At 39.1% G+C, this 25,601-nt stretch overlaps 1 protein-coding gene across 1 annotated transcript; it reads right to left on the bottom strand.

Moving 5' to 3' along the window:
* Positions 1-1,144: 1,144 nt before the first annotated feature.
* Positions 1,145-25,157, bottom strand: LOC121944103 (DNA-binding protein RFX7-like). The gene is made up of 9 exons (XM_042487784.2): positions 25,024-25,157; positions 19,795-19,828; positions 15,327-15,412; positions 14,929-15,051; positions 12,705-12,821; positions 12,011-12,095; positions 11,680-11,893; positions 9,942-10,225; positions 1,145-8,448 (listed from the first exon to the last, which is right to left on the bottom strand). Exons 1-9 carry the CDS (start codon positions 25,143-25,145, stop codon positions 5,230-5,232), a joined length of 4,284 nt encoding a protein of 1,427 aa, XP_042343718.2. The 5' UTR covers positions 25,146-25,157; the 3' UTR covers positions 1,145-5,229.
* Between the last annotated feature and the right edge of the window lie 444 nt (positions 25,158-25,601).

The following is a 25,601-nucleotide window of genomic DNA, read 5'->3' as shown; positions in this document are numbered from 1 at the left end:
GTTTTGGTATTCCAGTTAGACACATGTGACAATGAACCAGCATGTAGAATACAAGGACTTCGGGCCTGTAACACACTAAGTGTAACGTTATTTATTTCTCATTGCCAAACTTCCTAAACTAATAAGAGTGATTAAGGTTGTCCAGTTACAACAAAAATGACAGCAAAGTCAGGAAATGACAGTCAAGCATGGTCTATAAAAACACCTGTGTGGGCAGTTTTATATGTTTAAATGTGTATAATTGGGGGGTGGGGGCAGTTTCAAGCATTCACGATTCCTGAACCAGATGTGGCGAACAAAGATGTGAGGTAACATTGCTCCCATGGAAACGTGGCTCTGAGTTAGTCCGAGGGCAGGGTGGCTAACTTTTTAAGTCTTTATTTATTTCAGACCAAATTAGCCCATGAATAGACAGGAGGACACTAAAGCCATGTCAAAATGAGTCTCTGCTTGCTGCCTGATGCATTATGTTTATTTAATGTAATATAACTGGAAAGCTTAGACTCTCCATTGGAATTATACACAACATTATGCCATAAAAAAAATCCTACAATTGAACAAGAAATGCAGCCTCCATAGTGTATAATATATAATGTATAGCATGCCTCTTTCAGCTAAAATACCAGAGCTGTGTAAACTCTATGAGTTTGTTTTGTAGGGAATAATGAATGACTGAACAGGGGGGAGGTTTTGAATGCAGCACAACCATTCTCAGAAATATCCGTGCATACAAAAGTTATTGCGTTTTTCCTCCTTTCTGTTCTAACAAAAGACGTTTCCCTCATTAAATGTTTACTACAGGTCTTTCTCACTGCAGACATTTTGACTTGTCATAGTAGGAAAAGCACAGGTGTCAATAATAACACTAACGATGGCTCTGCTCCAATAAAGGTGAGAGTGACAGTGAGCCAGCATACCTAATACCAGGAGCCTGAATCAAAGCAGCTAAATGTAATCCCGTCATCGTTTTCATTATTTACACCTGTGCTTGTCTACTGTGACATATCTTCTCTGGAAAATGCCCATTGCCAACAAATGACTTCTACTTTCGAAAGTTGCATTTTGGGTGACATTTCAAATGTTCAGGAGCATGTGTTTCCTGTGCAGACTCTCTCAGACTCTTAAAGAAAAACTAACTCCAGGATACTGAGGTACTTAAAAATGTTTATTAGATTGAAAAAGTCTTTAAAAACCAGTATCAACAAGCACTTCCTCTTATAAAAGCACTTGCTAAAATGCACAAAAAAAAAGAAAATTGCCAGTACACTGACCACAGCAACGAAACAGTAGATGGCAGTTCTACAGCTCTGAACCACTTTCAACAAGAGGAAGGGTAACGTCTTATTTTAACACAAACATCAGCGCTAACCAAATAAATGCTTTGTTTGTTTTAACAGTCACAGAAAAGAGAAACTAAAACATAAATAAGGACAGCTTGTCTTAATTGCCCGTTATTGAATTATACTTGAAATGAGATTATATATTACAGTGATATAATCTTTTACAGAAATGAAACATTTTCTAAAATGTATAAAACAACTTGTCACACACTGAAAGAGATTCAATGTACTCCATGACATTAATATTTTACCATATACGTATTAATGGATGGTCTTATTTCCATATTTTAAATGTGTGCAAACATCCTCGGGGATAATTTTCTGCCAAAATCCAGTTCTTTTGAATCTGGAGAATTTTGTTAAATTTTCTCATTATTCACAAAATTGGACAAATCATCTGTTGAAAAAAAAAAAAGTATATGATACCTGGTGGTAATATGCTATGATGCTTAAAAACGTATGCTACAAAACATGATGACAGTGCAAGTCAGATTATTGTGAATTCACAAGATTATATGGTTTGCAAGGTTCTGTACAAACAACACACTCTAAATTAATAATTAAATTAATAAAAACAAAAATACACAGAACAACAGGCACACCTTCAATCTGTACAACAAATCAAGTCAGTGTGACCAACAGTACAAACACGCTCACTGATCTAATGCTAACACAGAGAAACACAATAAATTAGAGTTTTTTTTGTTGTTTTTTTCCTCGCTAAAAATATTATATACCTGTTGGGTTTACAAAAGCATAAACAACAGTAAACAAAGAAAACATTGTCCTGATGTATTGATTTTGTTGTTTTCCAGTGCTGCAAATGTTTCACTTGTTTTACATTTTATCCCTCTCATTACAGAATTTGTATTTGTTATGGCTGTTGTCAAACATGACTAACTATGTCAGCCAAGATCTTAGTGCATGTTATTGTACGTTATATTCAAAAGTTAGTCTTTGGTTTGGACATAAGGCTCAGAAACCAAAACCCTCAGGGAGTCTCATCTCATCTGTGGTTGCATGACATCTTTACACACACTTCCTTATTGTTTTAAAACAGAGACTGTCACATTTTGATCAGTGTTTTTTTTGATTAAAAATGCTCAGACCATACAGAAAAACATGTTCCTCCATCACCAAAACCAAACACAATGCATTTCTGTAAAGAAACAAAAGTAGTACAGATTGTCAGTGCAGTATGACGAGTGCTACATTAGGCACAAAACTTGTTCAAGTTCTTCAGAAATAAAATTCTGCTTAATTTTATCTGTTGGGCTCATTTTATCATTTTCAGACGAGAACCTTCAACTTAACGGAGTCATTTTCACACGATGAAATGCATTTTCTGAGTGCTAAGGAAGATGGCATCATTATATCATTATGTCCCATATTTTTTCTTTTATACAAGAATCATACTTTAAAAGTGCAGAAACCCCACATTCATGGGGTTTAGTTTAATTCTTAGGTAGATGGCTTCTTTTTTTAATAAATATTTCCCCTTTTTTTATCTACACATGGTTAAGAGTTGAGCCCTCATCTTTCACTGCTTATTTTCTAAGTACATCTATGGATGTAACAATGGACAAAGAAATATTATGCATTTAAACTAAAGGGCTTTCATTGGAGCAAGACAATTACTTCTGCAGAATATGGCTTGAAAAACAAAATGAAGTGCAAAATAGGCCTAAATCTATTTTTGACATCATCATATTCAAGTTGTCAGAGCACTTTATTGAACAGGCGTCTGATTCTGGCGATGACTGACAGATGAGAGGTTGACTTGGCTCTTTAAATTGATTGGCTCATTTTAGAGGCATAAAGTCTGTGATGATTGTCAAAAGGCCTTATATAAAAGGATAACATTTTTTTAGCATTTAGCTTGAAAATCTGTGCATGAAAACCAGATGAACTGACAGTTTAGACCTTTATCATGCTCTTTTATAGTTCTGGTTCACTTTAAGTTCACAAAAGCATGCACATCCAGACAACAAAAAGACCAGGTGCCGGAAAAAAAGATAATATAAGAAAAGAAAGAACTTGTTGGTAATTCTATTAAATATTCATAGGAGCATAATATAGTGTGCAGCCTTTGTTTTTTTCTTCTCTGGTTAACTTAAAGCGGTGGTTCTCAAACCTTTTTCCAGCTTTCTTCCGTCTTTGAAATATTTTGTCAGCCAAGTACCCCCTGACCAACGCAAACCTTTTTTTTGGAAGAAGACAAGCCAATATAAAGAGGTACGGTGCTATCAGTCTCTTATTGTGACTGAAAAACACTGAAATGCTACATCCCAAATGTGAAGAATCCATCGACTATCACGCAGTAACAGTAGGATGACGTCGTAGTTGGGTTGAACTGCACATTTTTGATAAGTTGAACTTACAATTTAGTGAGATACAAGGGTCCTTGTCATTCTCAGCTGCAGGCAGGCGACTTAAATTAACCCTGCATTCATGTGGAGTCAGAATAATCGAAAAATGAGTTCCTGACTGGAAAAATTCACATGTTCAAGTCTTGGAAAGTCAGACAACATTTTGGTAGACGGGTTGCCGACTTGATGTGATATATGCAGAAACATGGTGATAAACTTTTTGTTAATTCACACATTGCATGCCATTTTTACTCACATGTAAGGTGTTATGTGATATAAGGTTGTAAATGTTAGTTGCTGTTTGTGTAGAGTGACCTAGATTAGCTACAAAAGGTATTCATTAGCACTGGTCAGGTAAAGCAATATCTAAGTAGTTTTAGGGGATTTCTGGTGCAGCAGCAAATCACGGACAAAATCACTTCGTAATATAAAGCTTCAAACTGTTATCAACGTGTTGTTCAAATGCAGTAAAACATAAACACATCTTCTTTGTAGCGTAAATCTTGTTTCACATTACGAATCAAAGCTAAAAAAACAAATCAGAGTCGGGAGAATGACTTACCAAATATGGAAATTCAGAGAAGAACTTGAATGCAGTGTAACATTTTAAAAAATATCACCTATCCCCTGCAGTACTACTACCCATAGGGGTACGCAAACCCCCATTTGAGAAACTGACTTAAAGTATTAACAGATACTCTTCATGTATTCCATCAAGGTAAACCATCAGTAAAGGAGTTAACACTACTATGTTACATATAATAAGCTAATACATTTATTATTTTATGCTCCATGCCAATTCTAGCAGATCATGAGAGTACAATAAATGGATGAGTTTGGTTCTATGTTCCTGTCACTACATTATTTTTTGTAAACTGAGTGCACACTTTTTGTTTTGTTAATATATTATTTTGGCTAAAAAAATTCACTTAAAACAGACAGACACCTAAAGCTCCTACAGGTATCTTGTCATTTATGACACTTCCAGTTTTTCTTCAGTGAATCTACATCACACAAATAGGCTTCATGACATGTTATTAGTTCAGCAGTAAATATATTTAGTAATTTTGTACGTTCAGCTTTAGTTAGATAATGCCTGCAGTTATAAGACTTAGACACAATGATATAAAGAAATATTTTTGCAAAAGGCTTATTAATTATAATCTTGTTTCATCCATTTCCACATTTCTTTAAACACAGAAATGTGATTCTCTTATGATTTCTTCACAAATTATTCAGTGAAACATTGAATATAAAACATTTTTTGTTGTCGTTTAGTAACTTTTGTTTACTTGTTGGAAATGCTCTTGATCATACAACGTGAGGCGATGTCTTCTGATAAAAGGGAAATGACCAGCATTTTAATCAGAGTGTTGCAGCATCGTAGCAGTCAGCCTGGCACTTAAACTGGACAAACCTCAACGTGTCCAGTGTTGCATTATAAAGTGTAAATGCCTGAAAATAAATAAAAACAAACAGCAACCACACATTAACATGTTCAACATGTTAATGCTCCACTCTCAACCCATCAGCCCGACAGTTGGATGATCTTTGCTCTCGAGCCAGTCAAGCCCACTTGAATGTGTCGCCTCGCTGGTGATTTGCTGAAACAGCGCATCATTCACCAACTCCTCCTCCGCTGAAACATTCTGATATTGCCCTTGCTGCTGGTTGGGGTCAAACAGAAGGTCTGTGTCCAGTGCGTTAAGGTCATTGATGCTACTGGAGAGCTCCGATGTCATTCTGATTTCACAGGGGAAATCTGTCGTGCCTGTAGTCAGCTCTGACACCTGCTCCATGAGCTGACTGCCAGCAGTGAGTCTGTTGTCTGTCAGGAGGTCTTTCACAGTGCTGCTGAAATCCAAATGCTGCTGGAGCTCTTCTTGATGCGGCTGCGAGCTCACAGTTAACAACATAGACTGGGCCCGTTGTGGATGCTGCTCTCCAGAAGCTGATTGTCCTAAGCTGTCACCCGCTGGGAGAATCATTTGCTCATTAATAGCGTTTTCGATGAGGTAATTTGGCCTCTGCAGCTTGCACGTGCTGTTGGATTCAGAGGTCATCAGGCTGAAGTGGCTGTCACTGCAGGAGAGGTTGGGGTCGGACTCCAGGAGCTGGGTGAGGTTCATGCGTGCGGTGTAGCTGGAGGGTAAATTATTGATGCCCAGACCCCGAACCGTATCGTCATGGTCCCCATCCAGCTTGCTCAGAAGAACATTGGTGATGTTTTTGCTGTTGCATTGTTGGCCCGGCGTGGGCAGGACCTCAGTTTGCATCATGATGTTGAGCGGCACAGAATGGCTCCTCTGAGCCATGCTGCTCACCCCGAGATTTGTCTGGCTGTTTGCAAAGATGTTCAACATCTCAGGCGTCACAGGAGAGTTGAAAGGAGACACTACTGAACGAGGAACATGGGGAAGGTTTCCTGTGTTTCCACTCACGTTCCTCTGATGCACAGCGGGGCTCACACTGCGGCAACGAAAAGTGGTAGCAGCCGTGCTGGTGGCTTTGTTATCCAGAGGGGCGGGCACAGCAAAGCCCTCCTGCTTGGCCATGCTCGCTACCTGCTGCTGCACAGGCGAGATGGGAGTCAAGCGGCCAAAATGGCTGTCGTGGTGCCGTGCATGAGGGACGGCGAAGGCGTGAGGTTTTTGAAAATGGTCGCCTATCAGGCCTTGATAGCTGGGCAGGATTCCACTGTTTGACTTGTTTAAGCTTCCACTGCTGCTGTTGTAATTGTTATTCATCCACTCCAGCCTCGTCTTGTCAGGGTGCGTGGCCATCGGTCTCTGCATGGGCTTGACCGGGCTGCTGGAGACGGTGCTGCTGTCATGGAAACCAGTGATGCTGGAGTTGATGGGTGTAAATGCAAACGGGTTCCTGCACTCGACTGGACTGGGAGGCACGGTGCTGCTGCAGTTGGAGTGTGGAGTTCCGACTGGGGTGTGACGGCTGCTTCCCAGTGCGCTGTCCACTGGGGTTGTGGAGGCGATGCGGGAGAAAGGGCTCTCTCCGGTGAGGCCTTGGGTTCCTCCAGTCACTTCTGATGTCGGTGTGGGTGTAGGTGTTGGAGTTTGGATCAAGTTGCTGCTGCTGTTGTTAGCAGCATGATAGAAAGCAGTGATGGTTTGACTGGTGGACAGTGTGTTGTCCTGCATCGCAGCCTGTTGGTCTTGCAGTGCAACACTGTCTCTGAACTCCTGCAGGTTGTTAAGTTTCATCTGCTCCTCCATCTGCACCAGCTCCTCCACGATGCTGTCCTGAGTCACATCATCATCAAAGGAGAAGTAGTCCATATCTGTCTGCATAGGGAGCTGGCTTGACGATGAAGCTTGATTTAAACAGTCAGCGGGGTTGGACTGAGTGTAGGTGTGTTGTTGAGCTCCTTCAAGGCTCCCTGCAGCTGAACTCTGAACATCACACACACCTGACTGTGTTTGGAGGCCCGAGTTATTAGTCATGGCATGCACATTAGCCACCATGTGCCCCTGCTGTTGCTGTATTAATGCTCGACTTACTGAGGTGCTAGTTTCCATAACAGTGGAGGTGTTTTTACTCTGCATCGTGCTCTGTGTTTTGGCAACAGAGTAAAAGCCACTGGCTCTGAAAGAGGAAGTGCAGAGTGCATGGACTTGACTGGAGTTCATTTTCGTCTCGACCTCCCTAGTAGCTGGTGCACTCTCAGGTCTGGTTGGAGCTCCTGGCCTGAGGATGTTACCGGCTGTGTTTCTAATCCCGTATCCAAGGCCAGCAGCGCCCTCTAGCTCTGGCTGCTGGGGCATAAAAACCCTTTTGATTGGAGAAAGGTCCGGAGTGAGGCCTGAACGCTTCCTGAGGCTCTTAGTGGACAAGAAACCGTCTTTTGCTGACGTTACGCTGCTGCCCTCCCCGAATGAAGGTGGTCTGCTGGTGTTCAGTAAAGAAGCAGCGCTGGTGTTGTGTGTTGAGGGAGATAAGTGCAAAGCGCTGGTATTATTGGTATTAATACTGATATTGTTAGCACTATTATTGCTTTCGACTGCTGCCACAGTGCTTGAGGGGGACTTGTCGTTGCATTTAGAGGTTGATGTGTCCTCCAGACCCAGGAAGCCTTTAGACTGGGGTATGGGCACACTGGCTGCCCTCTGTAAAGCTCCTCCAGCCCTGTTTGCAGTTGCTTCTTGAGTCAGAATTTGACCACCAGGATTTTGCATTTGGCTGTTTTTATGTATAGCTTCGACTTCCATTTCAACATCGACAGTGTTGGTAGTCTCGCTGGGCCTGGCCACCGGGGCCAGAATGGGGACTGCAGAGGTACTCCTCATGTTTTGATTGGAGCTGATGTCTTCGGCACCTGCAGAACTACCGACGCATGCAGATGCCGGCCGCAGAGTGGCGTTAGTGAGGGAAGTGGTGGTATTGCTGCTGTTTGGTGCGAGCGATATGGCTGTCATCTTGACCAAACTGACCGGGCTGACGTGACATGTGGTCATCACGGTCTTAACGGGGCTGTTGCCGATGATCATGGCGGAGGGCGAGCGCAAAGTGATAGCAGTCGTCGCCGTCGGCTTGGGCAGGATTTGCGGATAGCGCTGCCGAGCCGAGCGATCCCCCACGGGAGTGAGGATATTTTGCGGGGTTTTAGGGCTCTGTTTCACTGCCTGCACTGGCTGGGTCACCATTTGGAAGTTGATAGGAAGCATTTTGCTCTCAACTGCTCCCATTGGACTCGGGGACATCAGCTGCCTGCTTCTTTGTACCTGCAGAGAGGGAAGCTCAGTCAGAGTCGAACGTCTGAAGCCTAGATGATTCTCACAAGATTTGCATCCAAATCTGACTCTCATGACCGACAAGGAGCACACTGTTTGCTGTTACACAGCCATAAATAAAACTGTGAAACCACAGCCTCGATATTATCAGCTTCATAAAACTGTCATCAGGCCATCAGCGAGGCAGGCCGTGTATTATTTTCAGGACAGGGGCGGCTATTTAGGAATATCATCTTTGTCATATGACCGGTAGTAGACATTTACTCAGAAAAAAAAAGAAATTTAAACGGCATCAAAGTTTCCAAACATCAATCCAGACTCCTTTGAATGTTTAAAAATGGCTCAGGACTCTGATGACCAACAAGACTCGATACAAGCATCATCTATGTCCTCTAAACAAAGCTCTATATGACTGAAAGGGGTCCACAGAGCACATTTTACTCATGCTAGCCTGATAAAGACTCATCTTAATACTGAGCCGTTATGTCCTCGATGTGGAAACGACTTCATGCAGTCAGTGAGCTCTTTGAAGTCTCTTCTTAAAACATGCTTTATTTCCAGAGCCTAACCTGATTTTACTTGAGTTCTTTTAAACTGTCTTTATTTCCTTTGTTTTTATACACGTAATTGTTTCTGTCTTCTTTTAAAACCCTGTTGTTTTTACTTTTGGCTCGTCTATTCTATTATGTTGCCTTGCAAAGCACTTTGTAACGCTGCTTTGAAAAGTGATTTATAAATAAAGATAATCATTATTATATAGTATTATTATATATTCTGGTTATGTCCAAATTTCCTCACCCTCTGGATAAGTATTTTTTAGTGAGATGTTTGAAACCTTACTTTGGTCCTGACCCAGTTTGTGTTGATTGAACAAAAAAAAAACCCAAGCTGTCTGACTAAATAAAGCCGATGTGGTCGTAGCTTTCACTACACTCCTCTCAATATGATCCCCCTGAAAAGGAAGCAACACGCTCCCTCGTCTTTTTTGCATTAGATTAAAGATCTTATGTATTTCTTTACGCTAGAAAAAAAACAAACACTCAAAATGTCCTCTCAGGCGTTGTTAAGATATGAAGAGGTAGGGATTTTTTTTAGTCTCTACAGGAACCCCATTAAAGAGTAGAGTAGTACCTCTAAATGTCACTTTACAGCAGAGAGCAATTTCTTTCTCTACTCCTCTCCTCTTTTAACCACTCAGAGTGATTAGACAGAAAATCAGAGGTGTACATTAGAAATGCAATTTGCAGCAGTGATCTGATTACCTGTTTGATGTCAGTGTGTTCAGTATTAAATTATTTGCTAGAACAAAAAGACTTTGAAAACAATGCATCAGTCAGACTGCACTCATCTTTATCATTAAATGACTTCGCTGTGTTAGATTTTTAGAGAGGGGGGATTTTGTGATTATCAGGTTTCAAGCATTCAGAAAAACACATTTTTACCATGTTAAGTAAAAGTGAATCTGGTTTTTAGTTTTTCCTCACCGTGATGGGGCTCGGGACAGCAGCAACCACGATGCCGATGGTTGGCTGAGGTGAGGGAGGGGCGGGGCTGGCACAAGGCACGCTGTTGTCTGCCCTCTTGGTTTGTGGCTCTCCAGGCGAAGGAGACTGCAGCTTCTGTTCCTGTTGTTTCCTCTGGATCTTCCTCTGGAGCTGCTGCTTTGCGTCAACAGACGGTGAGGACAGGGTCGCCACATGAGGCTGGAAGGAGTGAGCCTCAGCCGCAGTGGGGACGAACGCTGAGACCGTCTGTGGAGGCTTAACCTCTGAAGAAAGGAAACAAGGGATTTACATATATGCTGCCAGAGTGTAGGTATCAGACACTTAAATGTAATGCTTTTTAAGGTTTAAAATATCTGTGGCAACTGAGACCTCACTTATTAAAATGTAAGATTATTTATTGACTTTTAAGGTGTAATATCTGTAAAATTAAATTTAAGACACTCTAAAAAGTTTTTAAGGACCTGTAGGTGCCTTGTGTGCTACTGATTTTAGTAAAAAGTAATAACCTCATCATGTGAATATGTAGCTATGGACAATATGGTTTGATCATGATTATCATGATCATGTTTATTTGATCCCCATTAGCTTTTGCAGTAGCTAAACTTTAAGGGGTCTGCACATATAAAATGTCCACATTAAACATTGACGCACTAATGAATAGAAGGTCAGAAAGTAGAATAAAACATGAAACAGATTTAAATTTCATGTTTTTAGATTTAAAAACCCAGCTGATGCTCATATAACAAAACCATATTAATAACAACACACATCAGTTAAAAATATCAATAACCAGTTCAAATTGCCACATAAAATAAACAAATGAAGGCAAAAGCACAACGAGCAGGGCTAACAAATGACAGCACACCTACAGCTTAAGGCAGGTGACATTTATTGTAACATAAAACATGACTTTTCTATTGTGTGGCCAAAAAGCGGGGGGAACACAAATGGGGCGTTTGTCGGCAGGTTTCCGGGTAATTTTGTGTTTTTCACTCTGCATGTAGGATGGGTTTATTACCACTGTATATTTAAGCCATGCTGCAAAATCTTGGTTATATTTTTTGGGAACGATGTTAGCAGTTATTTTGAGATTTTGCAGTGCATGTACATGAAAAAAAAACAAGTCATAAAATACTACTTCCTATGTCTCTGCATTTATTAGATATTTTAAAGATTGATTTATGACATTTTAATACCAATTAAGGCAATATTTTAGATTAGTGTCCTCAGTGCCCTTTAAGACTTTTAAAGGATCTGCAGGAGCGCTGAATGAGAACTAATAATTACGAGAATACAACCAGCTACAACATCAAATAGTAACATTCATGTATTAATATTCAGTCCTATAGTATGACTTAGCTACAAATGCATTTATTTCTAAAATGTGTGAGCACTTATTGATTCTCTATTATTGAAACTTTTGAAAACGCAGAAAAATTTTGAAAAAAGAAAAGTAAAATTAACTGGACGTTTCAAAGATAATTAAAAGATATTCTTGGGTCTAGAGATTAACTCCGTGTTGTTTATCCATATACAGAGTGTGTTATATGAATGGGTTGTGCAAGAATGCTCCATTAAAGTTGTAAAGGTTTAAGGTACAGCTATCCTCATGAAAAGAAGCATCTGGAATAAAAGTGCAGTAACAAGCAGCTGCCACCAGATGTCACTGTTGACCCGTTTTTTTTCCCCCATGAAGCTCATGTTAACTGAGTCTGACCTGTTGCTGTGCCCGTCATTATGGTGAGAGCTGCCAGAGACTTGTTGCTGATGTAATGGCTGTCGATGAGGAATCGAGCCAAGTCTTCCACGGCATCAAACTGGCGTTTCAGCACCTTTTGAGCCCACTCACACACCAGATCACAGGCTGCAAATCTCACGTCCTCCTTTATGCTGCTCAGCTGGCCCGGTGACTCCAGGACGTCACACTGGAGCTACACACAACAGATATGTGGTTAAATATATTAAAATGGCACATTGCATGACGGAACAGTGACCACACTGAATCAATGTAAGGAAATATTATTAGGGAAAATGCAAAATGTACTTACTCCGTCCCCTGTTTTATGGAGATCCAGAACGGGTAAAGATGGCATGTGAACAAATGGCCTCTTCCTCAGTCCACTGTAGCAATATGTACACTGGTGTTAAGATAAAAAAAACCTTGTGATTCCAAAAAATTAACATACTGGCAATATAAAATTAGAAATATGGAAATTAAAACTTGAACTTAAATATTGAAGAGTGAAGGACTAATGTCAGTTTGCCTGATGACACTACTCTAATTTTAAAATGTTGATATGTTGATATTGAACCCATTCTGTTACTTTTTTTTTTAATCTGGTGCAAAAAGTGGAAAAATGATATGGAGAAAAACAAATGTTTGATTCCTTGGAGCTCAAAACTGACTCCCTTCAACAGGCAAAAGTTTTTCCACAATATAATTCATAAAATGAATGACTTACGATCTGACCTTACACAAACATAATTCCATTAACCAGAATGACAAAAGGTCATGAATATAAATCAAAACCCTCAAAACAGAAAAAATTACAGTTGCATCATGAAGGTCAAGATCACCGTGACTTCTCCAAGGGGCTCTGCATTATGCTTCTGCTTCTGAGGCACAGGGGGACTTTATTTTATTTCACATCTATATTTAGAGGGCTTATGAACTGCGACAGCAGATGGTCTATGACCAGAGACAGAGGCCAGACTGTTACAATCCATTCCAGCAAAGGATATTTTGATTTTCCTCTCATGCCAAGTCGACGCGCCTTCATGTTTGGGAAGACATTTTTCATCATTTTTCCAAAGTCTGCAGCGCTCAGCGGGTGGTAGTTCAGATTGTCACAGAAGCTCCTGAAAGACATAAAACACAGAATAAATGTAACTAAGAATACAGAATTAAGAAATTAATCCAAGTTAGTTTTTAACAAAACCACAGTATATTCTTTATCATGAATATATAATGTCAACAAAGAGCAGGTTATTAATTTGCATCCCTGTTAATGTCAGTTAAAACTCTTTTTCCATTTGAAAACTTAAAGTGGCAATATTTAAAGTTTTTTTGTCTTAACTTATCATGATGAAGTAAAACTTGATGGCACATTGACTAAATGAGTGCATGTAGATTGGTTCCCTGAAAGCTTCACTTTTACTTTGCAGTTCAGTCTGTCACCTTATAATCTTCCGGGTAAATGAAGGCTCAATTTACAGCACAAATGAAGTGCATTTCCCCGTTCGGTTTTGGTAGCTATCCTGACTTACCAAAGATCAATTTAGATTTTTTTGCAGTTATTATCCCCCAGAAGTGGAAATGGTGGATGGTGTTATCTGGTTCTCTGTATGACAGCAGCGCTAACAATAAGTACACATGGAAACACTAGTGGGGTTGAAAGTTGAAAAGTTGTCTTTTTCCAATTTAATGTGATTTTCATCATGGTTTGGCAATACTGGTTGGAATAATTAAAGCTAATATATATTTAAAATAAATCATCTAAAAAAATTGTTACATAATAGGAATTATATGATATCACCTAATAATAAATAATAATAATAATAATAATAATAATAATAATACATTTTATTTATCAGCACCTTTCTCGACACTCAAGGTCACCACACATTCAATGATAAAACAAACACACAGCAATAAAACTGATTTTAATGAAAACAAAAAAATTAAACAGCGCAGTGTGGTCAGTGGGAATATGTGAGTGTGAACAGGTGAGTTTTTCTGGCTCTGCAATTCTCCTCGGCACTGGATTTTAGCATCTTTTGTTTTACTTTTACGGCCCTTAACTGTTCTGGTGTAATCTCTCAACTCCCTCTCTTCGGTGTCGTTTTCAGCAAAAAAAGCTCTGACAAACCTATTGTACATACATTACCTGCTCAACACCAAACAGACACACTGACTGGGGCCTTTAGCGGCCAAAGAGACAGATATTTCCCTAAGCAGCTGGTAGAGACCAAAAACAAAGCTGAAAGAGAGTCAATATTAAACATACATTCATCACGTTGCCCAAAATGTGACTTTGTTGTGTTGCCCCCAAGTGGTCAAAGAAATCAGTTTATAAATCAGTTAATCAGTAAGGTATGTTATGAAAAGTTAAGTGTGTAGAATTGCAACAGCAAAGTAGTCTTATTAGTGCCCGCAGATAGAAGCATTAGTAAAATGATAACCATAAAAACTAAACTCAAAGTGAAGTCCAGTTCTGGTATTCTTGAATTGTAGTTTAGTATGCTTTATTCCCATTTCCACCTAATATTAAGTTACCCAAAAACTTATATACATTTATATATGCACCACACAGACATGTTTATGTATGTATTTTACACTGTAGTCCATTGATTGCGGGGTTAACTAAAGTACTGATGATCTTCAAATGTCTTTGTGTTACTTTAACCAAAAACTTAATATGTTTTTAAATTTAGCATCAGCTTTCAGAAGAGAAAGTACTGTATGTGAATATCAGCTGTTAAATGGACTTTTAAAACTCCCTAGAAAGACTGCAGTGTGTTGTTTAATTGTAGAAAACAAAATGTTTTAATTGCATTTCAATGCAAGCACACAGCGTCTCTTTAAAGCCTTTTCACCTGTCTGTCCTAAAGGCGCCAATATTTCTGGAGGGCACTGTATTTCTGATCTAGTAGAGTTAAAAAGACAGTTACATAACACTGTCAGAGCATTTCAATGGCTGTCTCAGACTTTCCATTCTAATATTACCAACACATGCTGCTCTCTGTGATTCCCATGCCTGCTGCGTCTATTTATACTGTCGCTTCAGCCGCCAGTAATTTAGAGGAGAAAGAATCTCCAACATTGGTATCTATTTAAAAGGTGAACACCAATGATACAAATACATAGTGCAGTTAAATAAGTCAGATTTATTCTCTGTGACTCATAAATTTTTATGTGTTTAATGTAAAGTTTATGCTTTTGACTCCACCGTCTGTTTGTACCTACTTGTATTCATCGTAGACTTCCTGTTTGGGAAGAGAGGTCTCAGGGTATTCCTCTAAATGATGGCGGATCCAGTTGAATGCGTGCATCTGCTGCGTGCGGCTTGATGACAGGGCGCTCTGGTCACTGAGAAAACATAAATGACAAGGCAGAAGAACAACACTTACGCCGTGACCTTGATTGTAAAAAACCTTCCTCACCAAAGATAATCTAAGATATTAGAGTGTGTTTTGTGAGTGTGTGTATGAATGATCATTATATATCAATTCCATAATCCTTTTAAGACAATACCAAACACAAATATATGCCACTATCAATGATCTATTGTTCCCCTTTCATAAATAATTAATAAGCCGTCAATTTTTTCTATAAATACTGTCAGACAGCAGGTGTATTTTTACCTTTTATCGGCGCTGCTGCTCGGACCAGAAGGCAACTTAAGGTAGAGGTAGAGTTTTTCAATGTCTGAGAACTTCTCCACATCTTGCTGCAGAAATAAAAAGGGGACAAAAATAGTTTTATTACTTGTCCTTCCCATTCATCAGCACAAAGCAGTTTCTTGTCATGGTTATAAAAGTCCTGTTACACCTGCAGAGCAGAGAGTTTGTTTGATCAGTCACTGTGTTTAAGACTGAAATACCTCAACCATTATTTCATGAATTGCCAAGAAATTTTGTGTTACCCAGGGGATGTATCTTATTGATTCTGGTGATTCTCTCACGTTTCACGTAGCTCCACCTGCAGGTTCGCATTTGTACTTTTGTGGATATGCTATGCAGGACTTACCAAAACAACAACACATAGGCTCATACAGAGGTAATCCCTCTCATTCATCACCGAACCATTAGTAGTGTGTGGTGGTATGTTTTTCTGCAGAGACTGTCCTCTGTTTATATTTTCTTAATGTCTTCATATTTTCTCTGTCCATGATTTTTATAAACAAAGTACTCATGTGAGGCTTTCTAAAAGGGCACACAGCTTCCAGATCATAAGCAGCAGGCATCCAAAAGACTCGAAAAAACACAAATATCTATGTTTTTTGACCTTCAAGCAAGAGGGGAACCATTTCATCCTTTGATGAGGTCTTGGATGCTGCTCTGCAGATCGGCATTCCCTCCACAAACTCAAATTAATTATCAGCCTTAAGAAAGCATATTGGGTGTCCTGTTAGCCTCGGAATCTAAGATGCGTGCTAACTAAACGTCCTAAGCGCTGCCCCGAGCTTCAAACACTCTTCAACACTTCTAACTATGTTCTTCAAAGCGAAAAAAGAAACATGAGAGTGTGAAGAAGGCACAGTTTAAATTCTGCTGTTTGAATGGCAGCAGACAACAGTTTTGAACATCAAGCAATACTATAATCCTCTAGGAGTGAATTCAGTGACATATACTATAAAAAGCACACATACCCTTTATAAGTATTCATGTTTTATGGTTTTACAAAATTCATTTGTATAAATTACATAATACTTGTTTGCATAAGTATTACAATACATACTGCATCTGGAAGTTTGACTTTTGATGAGTCGGTGTTGTGACAAAACCTTCATCATGGAGACAGGAGCACGCCAAGCAACTCCCCGAAAAGTTGATGTACGAGTTCTACTTCATGTATGAAAAAGCCATTTGGGCTGAAGCCATTTGGGCTCCAGAGAAAGCAGTGTAAAATCAAATAAACTGCCTCAAGTGATGTCACTTGAGGTAACATTACTTGGAGATTAAAGACTAAAAGTTTGAAAATCAAAAAAAAAAAAAAAAAAGAAAATCTGGGAGTGTGGTTTTAGTGATCTTACCACATCTCTGACAGCCTGTTCCTTATCTCCGCTTAAAGCTAAATCAGTCGTTACTAACACCACACGCCTGAATCTCAAGCACTGTACCACGGTCATGTAGGCTCCACGGTTTAAGAGGAGTGAGATTTTTATCTTTTTTTTTAATCTGTCCATCTTGAATTTGACAGTGTTATAGGAATGGAAAGAACAATGCACAGCTGAAATCTGCCTGGCGCAGATATTCCTCCAAAACGTAACATGCAAGGAGACGAGTGAAGGAGGAGGAGAAGTCTAAAGGAGTTAAAAGCTTCAGAAACTGGGCGATCCAAATGCTTAGGGCATACCACATGGGTGCAAAAACCCTGAGCAGCAAGTTTACAAATTGATTCTTGACTGGCCAGACCATCTGCTGCATAATATTCCCCTATTTTCTTTCGCCACATTACCTGTCTCTCTCTACTATCAATAAAGGCATAAAACACCCGAAACCACTGAACAGTTGTATGTCTCTGGAAACCACTTAAGTTCTGTTGCTAAGATATGACGTTGAATACTATAAAGATAAGTGTTTTTGCAGAGCATTATGATTTCACAGTGAAGTTGACCTTTGACCTTTTGTATTTAAAACATTGTCGCTTCATCACTTTATCCTTTTAGACTTTTGTGTGAAATTTTGTCATAACTAGTTTATGAATATTTGAGTTATGGCCAAAAACAAGGTCCCAGTGACCTTGAAGTTTGACCTTTTAACACCAAATTCTTATTGCTTCATTACTGAGTCCAAGTGGACATTTGTGCAAAACTTGAAGAAATTCCCTTCAAGGTATTCTTGAGATATCCCGTTCACAAATGGGAACGTACAGAAATACAGATATAGGCTTGGATGTTTTAAAATGAGTTTTACTCTGACTTTGACAGCAGTGTGGAGATATGACGCATGAACATGCTGCATGCGCTCAGCTGTACAGTGGAGACACACAAGCATGTGCAGACAGACAGTGTAACCGGCTGCAGACAGACACACAGAGACAGACAGACAGACAGACACACAGAGACAGACAGACAGACAGACAGACAGACAGACTTCTGCAGAGCCGGGGAGCTTGTGAGGTGAACTTGAATCCTCTGCTCTCTGCATGATGAGTGTACAGACACACGTCCACACAGCCAGCACACTCATTCACCCCTTACAACTTCCTTCTTGTCAGGAACCACAGCTCTCCCACGGCTGAGAGAAACACTCACATGCACATAATCCACATTTAAAAAAAGCGCTGTCATTTTAAAACTAGGGGTCGACAGATTATCGGCCTGTGCGATAATTGGGACAGATTTTTGGCATTTTGACAATATTCTCTGTCGGTATTTTATTTTCATGAGTCCTGATAAAATTACTAATTAAACAATGAAAAGAAGGTGTCAGCATGGGAGGAACTGAAATTTTTTAAAACCTCAAGGAGCCATTTTTAGTTATTCAATTTTTGTTTAAATTTTCACTTGACTTCATAAAAAAGCATATGATGATGAACATTTCAGTTTTGATTAAACATTTGCTGAAGGCATTTAAACAAAGTTTTGTTTTAGAGTTTGTTATATTCCAAAATCTAAATATTGACAGAAAATTTTTTATTTTTATTGCAAATGCATATCAGTTTCACATACTGGTTAATAGTCTCATTAACTACTAATAATCGGCGTCGGTACTGGCCCTGAAAAACAAATATTGTTCGACCCCTATTTAAAACAAGGCAGTAACGGTGAGCATTTTGTTTTGAGCTAAATTTCAGGCGCAATCTTGCCGCAATCTTGTTGTGGACATTGTTGTCTTTTTTAGTGTGACTCACTTCCTGCTCTGCTTATTTGGGCTGTCAGTGTCTGTATATTAATGTGCCATCAGCTCTGCACAGTGAACTCCTTTCCCCGTTAAACCCACTATAACTCAAAACAGACACCGTGAAAACACACAGGCAGTGTGCATTTTAGGAGCTGAAAGCTACTTTGCACTGTTTGCACATATTTTGTGCCACTTTATACCATAAAGTACATTTCTGATACAACATGCTGAGGGTTTGTCATCTGTAAGATTTTGGTCCTTTCTTTTTTTGAAAGGCACGACAGAGATGAAGGTAGAAGAACCAATCTGTATGAACAGCTACATGACATCACACATTATATACCGAGTAGGCTCTTACATAAGGTGCCAACTTCAACCAGCCTCGGCTCCACCATGATTGTTTTTGCATTGAGGGTTTCTTTAAAGGGCAATTAGAGCATTTAATTAGCAGCAAACAACCATTTGTTATGTAAAGTTATGTTCCCCCTCCAGTACCACCCACATTAACACTGTTAGCTCTGTCAGCACTGTAGCGATTAGCTACCACCCACCGGCTACAGAAATGTCAAAATTTAACTGGATGATTTTTATGTAATTGACTATGCCCAGTAGAGATGTAATGACTAGCTGATTAGTTGATCAAAAGAAAACTAATTGTTTACTATTTTGGTCATCAATTTGTTGTTTCAACCATTTTTTAAGCAAAAATGCCAAATGTTTGCTGGTCCCTCAAATATGAGGATTTGCTACTTGTTTTTCTCATATGATGATAAGGAAAAATGTCTTGGTTTTGAACATTTGGCTGGATAAAACAAGAAAATAAAGGCGATCACTTTGAGCTTCTGAGTTGTTTAGGGTTTTTAACTTCTCTGATGTTTTATGGACTACAGGAATAAATCAAGAGAATAACCTGCAGATTAATCTAAATTGATAATAATCTTCTTCCTTGAGCTTGATCTTTCATGTTTTGGGGCTCGCATTATCTTCAGGTCAGGACTAGTAAAACCCAAGGAACAGTATTAGTATGTTAGTACGTTATTATAACATCTGTGGAACATTTTCCCGTTGTGCAGTAAGATCTGCTGTTTTTTTGTTTGTTTGTTTTATGTATGCTGGGATTAAATAAATCCACCGAGAAGTGCTAGTGTTAAAACTCTAAATGCTAGAATAAAAAATAAATCCTAATTAATACTTCCAAAGGTGATATAAAAACGTGTCATTTAAACTTTAATTTGTATGTTAAAAACACACCAAGGATACTCACCAGGATGTTTTCCACTTTTGATTGAACCGATTTGCTGCAAAACAGAGACAAATTATAAATTAGTATGAAGCCGGTGTAACATGAGCGCTTGTGTCTAAAGTGTATTTATTTATAAAGCAGAGGAATGTTTGGTATGAGACGACCCTCCCTTCAGCATCTCTCAGGTCATGTATCCCACCACCAGGAACACGTGTTGTCATATGTAAAAAGAGACAGAGAGAGACTGTGGTAACATTGTCTCACACAGAAAGCTTTTTATACACAGTAATTCATTTTCAGCCACTGACGAAATCTACAGGGTTCCCACAGATTTTCATAGATAAAATTTGTGTATGTGTGTGTATATATGTATGAATATATATGTATGAATATATATATACACACACACACATACATACATATATAAATATACACTCACATACATGTGTGTGTGTGTGTGTGTGTGTGTGTGTACTTGTCTTTTTTTCATACATATCACATTTAAACACAGCTTCAGACAATAAATCTGCCTTTATGATACATTGCATGACGGTTATCCAGGGAAGTAACAGTTTCATTCAAAATTCCATGAGTTTTGCAAAACTTTCAATGATTTTTCCAGGACTGGAAAATGAGATTGTGAAATTCCATGACTTTTCCAGGTTTTCCATGACTATGGGAATGTTTGATCACATTTAATTCAATCTTGAAGGAAGAATTTGATTAAAAAAAATATGGACCTTTAACCTTAATCAGGTTTATTTTAGCCATAGTGTTTAATAAGATTTTAGGAAAAAGAGTTCCAAAATGTTTTATTGTGATTTCAGATATTGCACATATAATTATGTAATTAATTATGTATAATTAATTATGTAATTATAAATTACATTCATACTGCTCAAATTCAAACTCCAGACAAAAGGTGCAGAACAAATTCACTTCTGCCACATGCTATTCTGACAGCAGGAAATACCAAAAATTGGCAAACTGACAAATTTAGGTCCATAAATTACATGGCCTTCTGCAAGAAGATAAAACAGCACTAGAAGACAGATTTAAACCATTAAAACATTGCACAGAGTCGAACCAGTAACGTGATTATAACTTCTCGAGGTCTAATTCCTAATCTGCAGACAGGTCAAGTTGTTGTTGTGAGTGAGACAGAAGGCAGGTGTCATTTAAAGACTCGGCAGGTCAGAATCAGGAGACACTCTAAGCCATGACAGGAACAGTTCACTTTAATTCACTGTTACTAGGGAGCCAGGGATTTCTCAGTGCTGAAAGGACATCGTTGAGGTGTTTGTTAGGCAGATTTGGCAGACACACTGAATTAGACCTGAGCTGATACAAGAGATCCTTCAGCTCAAACTGTGAATGTCCAGGTGGGTGACTTGAATGAAAGGCAGGAACGCTCGCACTTCACTATCACTCCACCTGAAGACAGTGTGACCTTATAGTTGCAATTGAACTTGCTGACCTGGTTTAAGACAGTCTCACTCTACCATTAACCAGCTGCTCAAGTGAGCGTCAATATTTCTGCTCTAATCGTCTTAGGGTCAGGTCTTAAGGCCATCTTAAGGTTAAAGATTTAGGGAGCAGGACAAATATTCAATAATATGGACGCACAGTGACGTGTTTCTGTTACGGTTCTCCTGCAGACGTTTCACCTCTGAACTGTCCTGCTTTCTGGTAGTTCAGCCTTTTCACATATTATGGCTGTTTGACATTTAAATGATAATACCTGAGTTCATTCACATTCAAAAATAAAATGGTATTTCCAGTCAGAAACTGTCCTTAAGTAACAGCAACCACAGACAGGATACACAATCAAGTAAAAAGTCAAAGTAAAGGGATACTTTGACATTTTCAACTAACTTTCGAGCATAACAATGTGGTTTGAATATGTAATAATAATAATAATAATAATAATAATAAATGATGTTAAACCTCCCTCAATATTACCAGCGCCCAGATTTCTCAGCTCGAAACCTCTGGGTGACGCAAAAGTAGATTTTCGATGGCTCCTGGCCATGGATGTATAAGGAGAGCTGGATATAGTGGTGGGACCCCATTCATTCCTATGAAAGTTGCTCGAATGATCGACACAGCTTCCATATCATCAGGCAAGAGACTAGAGACTTCAGTCAGCCAAGCCGGCTACTTCTGCTTTAGCATTTTGCTAACTTAAATGGGAATAAAATAATTTCATTTTACAGCTCTTCTAGGCTTTTCAAATGTTATCAGACTAAATGGATCCTGAAAGTAAAAAAAGTCATTTTGTAGGAGTTGAGACACAATATACTCACTGATTTGCAGAAGTCTGATTGACCATGTAAGCCAATTGGAAAAAAATCTTTTTGGGTCATAGGGTAAAACTTTCCAGACACTGAAGCTGTAATTCTGCTGTTTGGTCACTATGAAAATTGGCGTCAAAGCCTGGTGCACTTCCTGGGGGAAGCACTCGAAGGCTGTTGCTCAAACTACTGATTGTACTTCTGTATTTCCATATGCCCGCCACCACGGAAACAACAAGAGTACAGAAGAAGATGGAGAGAGAGACCTGCCCCTCTTTCTCTCTCAAACGCAGACCACACTCAGATCAAAAAGTAAAACTAAGCTTGCTGATCAAATATACCCCAAGATTTTTTTAATATAATTTCTCACCTAAAATGTCTTCAGAAACATGTTGTTCCCTGTGTCAAAATGAACAAGCTCGCATTAAATCACCCACCCACGCAGAAGAGTTTATTAGTCTGATGCCGCACAGTGCATTCTGGTAGTTGCAGGCTTTCTAACACAGCCCTTTTTCTCTGTTTTCTCGAGTCATGTAGCACCAAGTTGTGCACTAGTTTTATGGAAACAGCAGTGACATACTACTTTAAACTGACTGGCAGCTTTATGCAATCCCTGAATTAATTTTTTTAAGTGTAATTCACCTTTACTTGAGGTTTGTTTTTGATTTTGACTTTGTTATGTGATTAAACTAAGGTGTCAGTCATCCTTATTTCCAACTGGTAATATCATACTTCACGGTCACTTATAGTCACAAGATACTGTCTGGTTTATTTATTTATTTGAAGCTTAAACCAGGCAAAGACGTCTGACTTCAGTGAGTTCTTTAAATAAATTGGTGTGAAAATAATTTAGATAATATCACTGCCATGTCTGGGCATGTATGAGCAGTTTTCCAAAACAGATCTTGGAGATATACTTGCCATTATAGTTATGATGCATAATATCAGACCAAGTTAAGTTGATTCGCCCGCTGCTACAGGAGCTACATACTACATACTACATACTGGAGGTGCTGGTTTTGGCCTGACAGTAATGTTTGGTGATGAAAATAGAAGGAACTTGAATGTCGATGGCTACTACGGCAACAATGCCTTTGACCAATCAGTAAACAAGCAAGAGATGAGGAAGCTGGTGTGAAGTCACGAAAGGTGGGGACGAGTGCTACGTCATTTAAAAGTAAAAGTAGCAGTACTCTATAATATAATATATAATACGATATGAGATTATTATTATAACAGGTGTGTTTGTGTTTATGCAACACAATATTTTAATGTTGTAGCTGTTTGAGGTGGAGCTAATTGCAGCTACTAAATACAGTATTAGAGTTGGGCGATAGAGGCTGAAAATTATATTGCATTTTTTTAGGCTATATCTCAAAGCACAATATATATCTTGATACTTTAAAATCTCATCAAAAGCACTTCATTAATGCTAGAACTGGGACACAGAATTGACCTTTTTTTAAGAAAAATTCCCTCACTGATGGGTCAATATTGTTGGAATGACTATACTTTGAAAAAATATGAACACAATTCCATTTTTGATCAATAATCATTAGTAATGTAGCTTTAATGACTTATGAGAGTAAAGGCAAGTAGAACTGTTTGATAAGTTGAGAAAAGTCCATCACTTTACTGTAATGCAATCTGTAATATTGGGGGAAAAAAAGCACCATTTATTCCATATCACAATATCCCATAACTTAGACACTATATAGTCTATATGCACACGATATAATATCTTTATATTGCCCAGCCATTTACAGTATACTATCAGGCCGTTTAATGTAAAGCAGTGCATATGTTTATAAACTGTTCACATAATTTGTAGGTATACAGCTGCAGAATAACTGGTGACTATAGCCGTCAAAACTATGCAGAGGAGTAAAACGTACAACATTTTCTTCAGGTGGAGTATTAAGTGTGATAAGGCTACATATTGATCCCAAGGTGATCTTTTGACTTAAGTCTGTCAACATTAACAAATTTAAACACTCATCACATGTTTATCAGACATACTTCATAATACTGCAGTTCAGCTTTAAGATTGCATTTCAGAGGAAAACTTTGTACTTCTTACCCAGCTACATACATGTGTAACTCTAGATTCTTGACGGATTCATGTTTTACATATAAGACATATCATCAGTAAATACTTTACAAGGCACAGCAAAAAACTACCTGACAGCATGAAAAATGTTCAAATCTGCTCCATCAATAGTCATAACAATAATGCAGTTTTAGTCATAATTAACTATTGTGCCATGGCCCATGCATAATTTAACTTTGATGACATTTTGTTTGGAAGACTTTCAGTATACTTGTAATGGAATATTTTTACTCTGTGGATACTACTACTTCTATCAGAGTTAACACAGCGGTGGAATGTGACACTACATGTACTCAAGTACTTTAGTTACTTGAGTATTTCAAATTTCTGCCACTTTCTAATCCCATTCCACCTTACTCCACTGCATTTATTTGACAGATACTTTGCAGATAAATATTTTACATGTAAAACATAGGATCAGATCATAAAATATGATGCATTGTTTCAGGTTAGAGTATATAGCTAAACCTGGCAACACCTTGAGCGACTAAAACAGGGTGCTACTAATATATTAATGCATCAATAATCCAGTATAATAATATCACATATGTACAACATATAATACAAGGTTTAAGTGCTCAGTGAGTACTGATTACTTTTTCTGCAAGCACATTTTGCTGATAATACTTGTGTACTTTTACTGGAGTAATATTTCGCATTCAGGACAAGGTTACTAAATATAAGTATTATTACATTGTGGAACTGCTATTTTCACTAAAGTAAAGGATGTGAACACGACTTCAACTTCTTGGTTCTGACTTTGTGACGGAGAGCAGTAAAATTAAATGTGATAATTGCTGAGTATTTTCCCCTCAAAGTGTGCACGGTGTGTGAACAGCTCCTCACCAGATGGAGTTTTTGATCCTGAGCTGCAGAGCGCTGGCCTCAGCGCCCTGCAGCCCGGTGAGCAGGCCGGGCAGGCTCCTCGCCCCGCGGTCCCCCTGCTGCTGCGGGTCCTCCTCGGCCATCACGGCGGGCGTCGGGACGAGTCTGGACTGGACTGGACTGGACAGGAGGCGTGGACAGGTGCACTCGGGTTAAACAACATGGATCGAAGGACGTCGCGATGCTAACGGGACAGCAGCGCGCCCTGTTGTTGTTGTCGTTGCCACCCTGTCCTCCTCCGACATCGCTCGCTTGAAGTCCAACACTTGGCGAATTAAAGACGCTCTGCAGCAAAACTACGCGTCGCTGTCCAACGCGACCCGATGCATGGATATAAATAAAGGCGGGTGTAAACAGGACACGGACAGCTGCAAAACAACTAGCTGGTCCCTCCGGTGAGCTGTGCCCCTCACGTTATGGGATTTCTCTGCATGTGCATGGTGAGTAGTAGTTGTTGAGCAAACGCATGCGCACTGAAGACCCCCAGAATTAAAAACAACATGTAAGCAGACGGCGTTGCTGAACACGTTACTATCAAT

The sequence above is a fragment of the Plectropomus leopardus genome, chromosome 1, assembly GCF_026936395.1.
Source record: "Plectropomus leopardus strain MGB_pleo_1.0 chromosome 1, ASM2693639v1, whole genome shotgun sequence".
Lineage (NCBI taxonomy): Eukaryota > Metazoa > Chordata > Actinopteri > Perciformes > Serranidae > Plectropomus > Plectropomus leopardus.
Note: the sequence above shows the minus strand (reverse complement) of the source record. Positions and strands in the feature narration are given on the sequence as shown.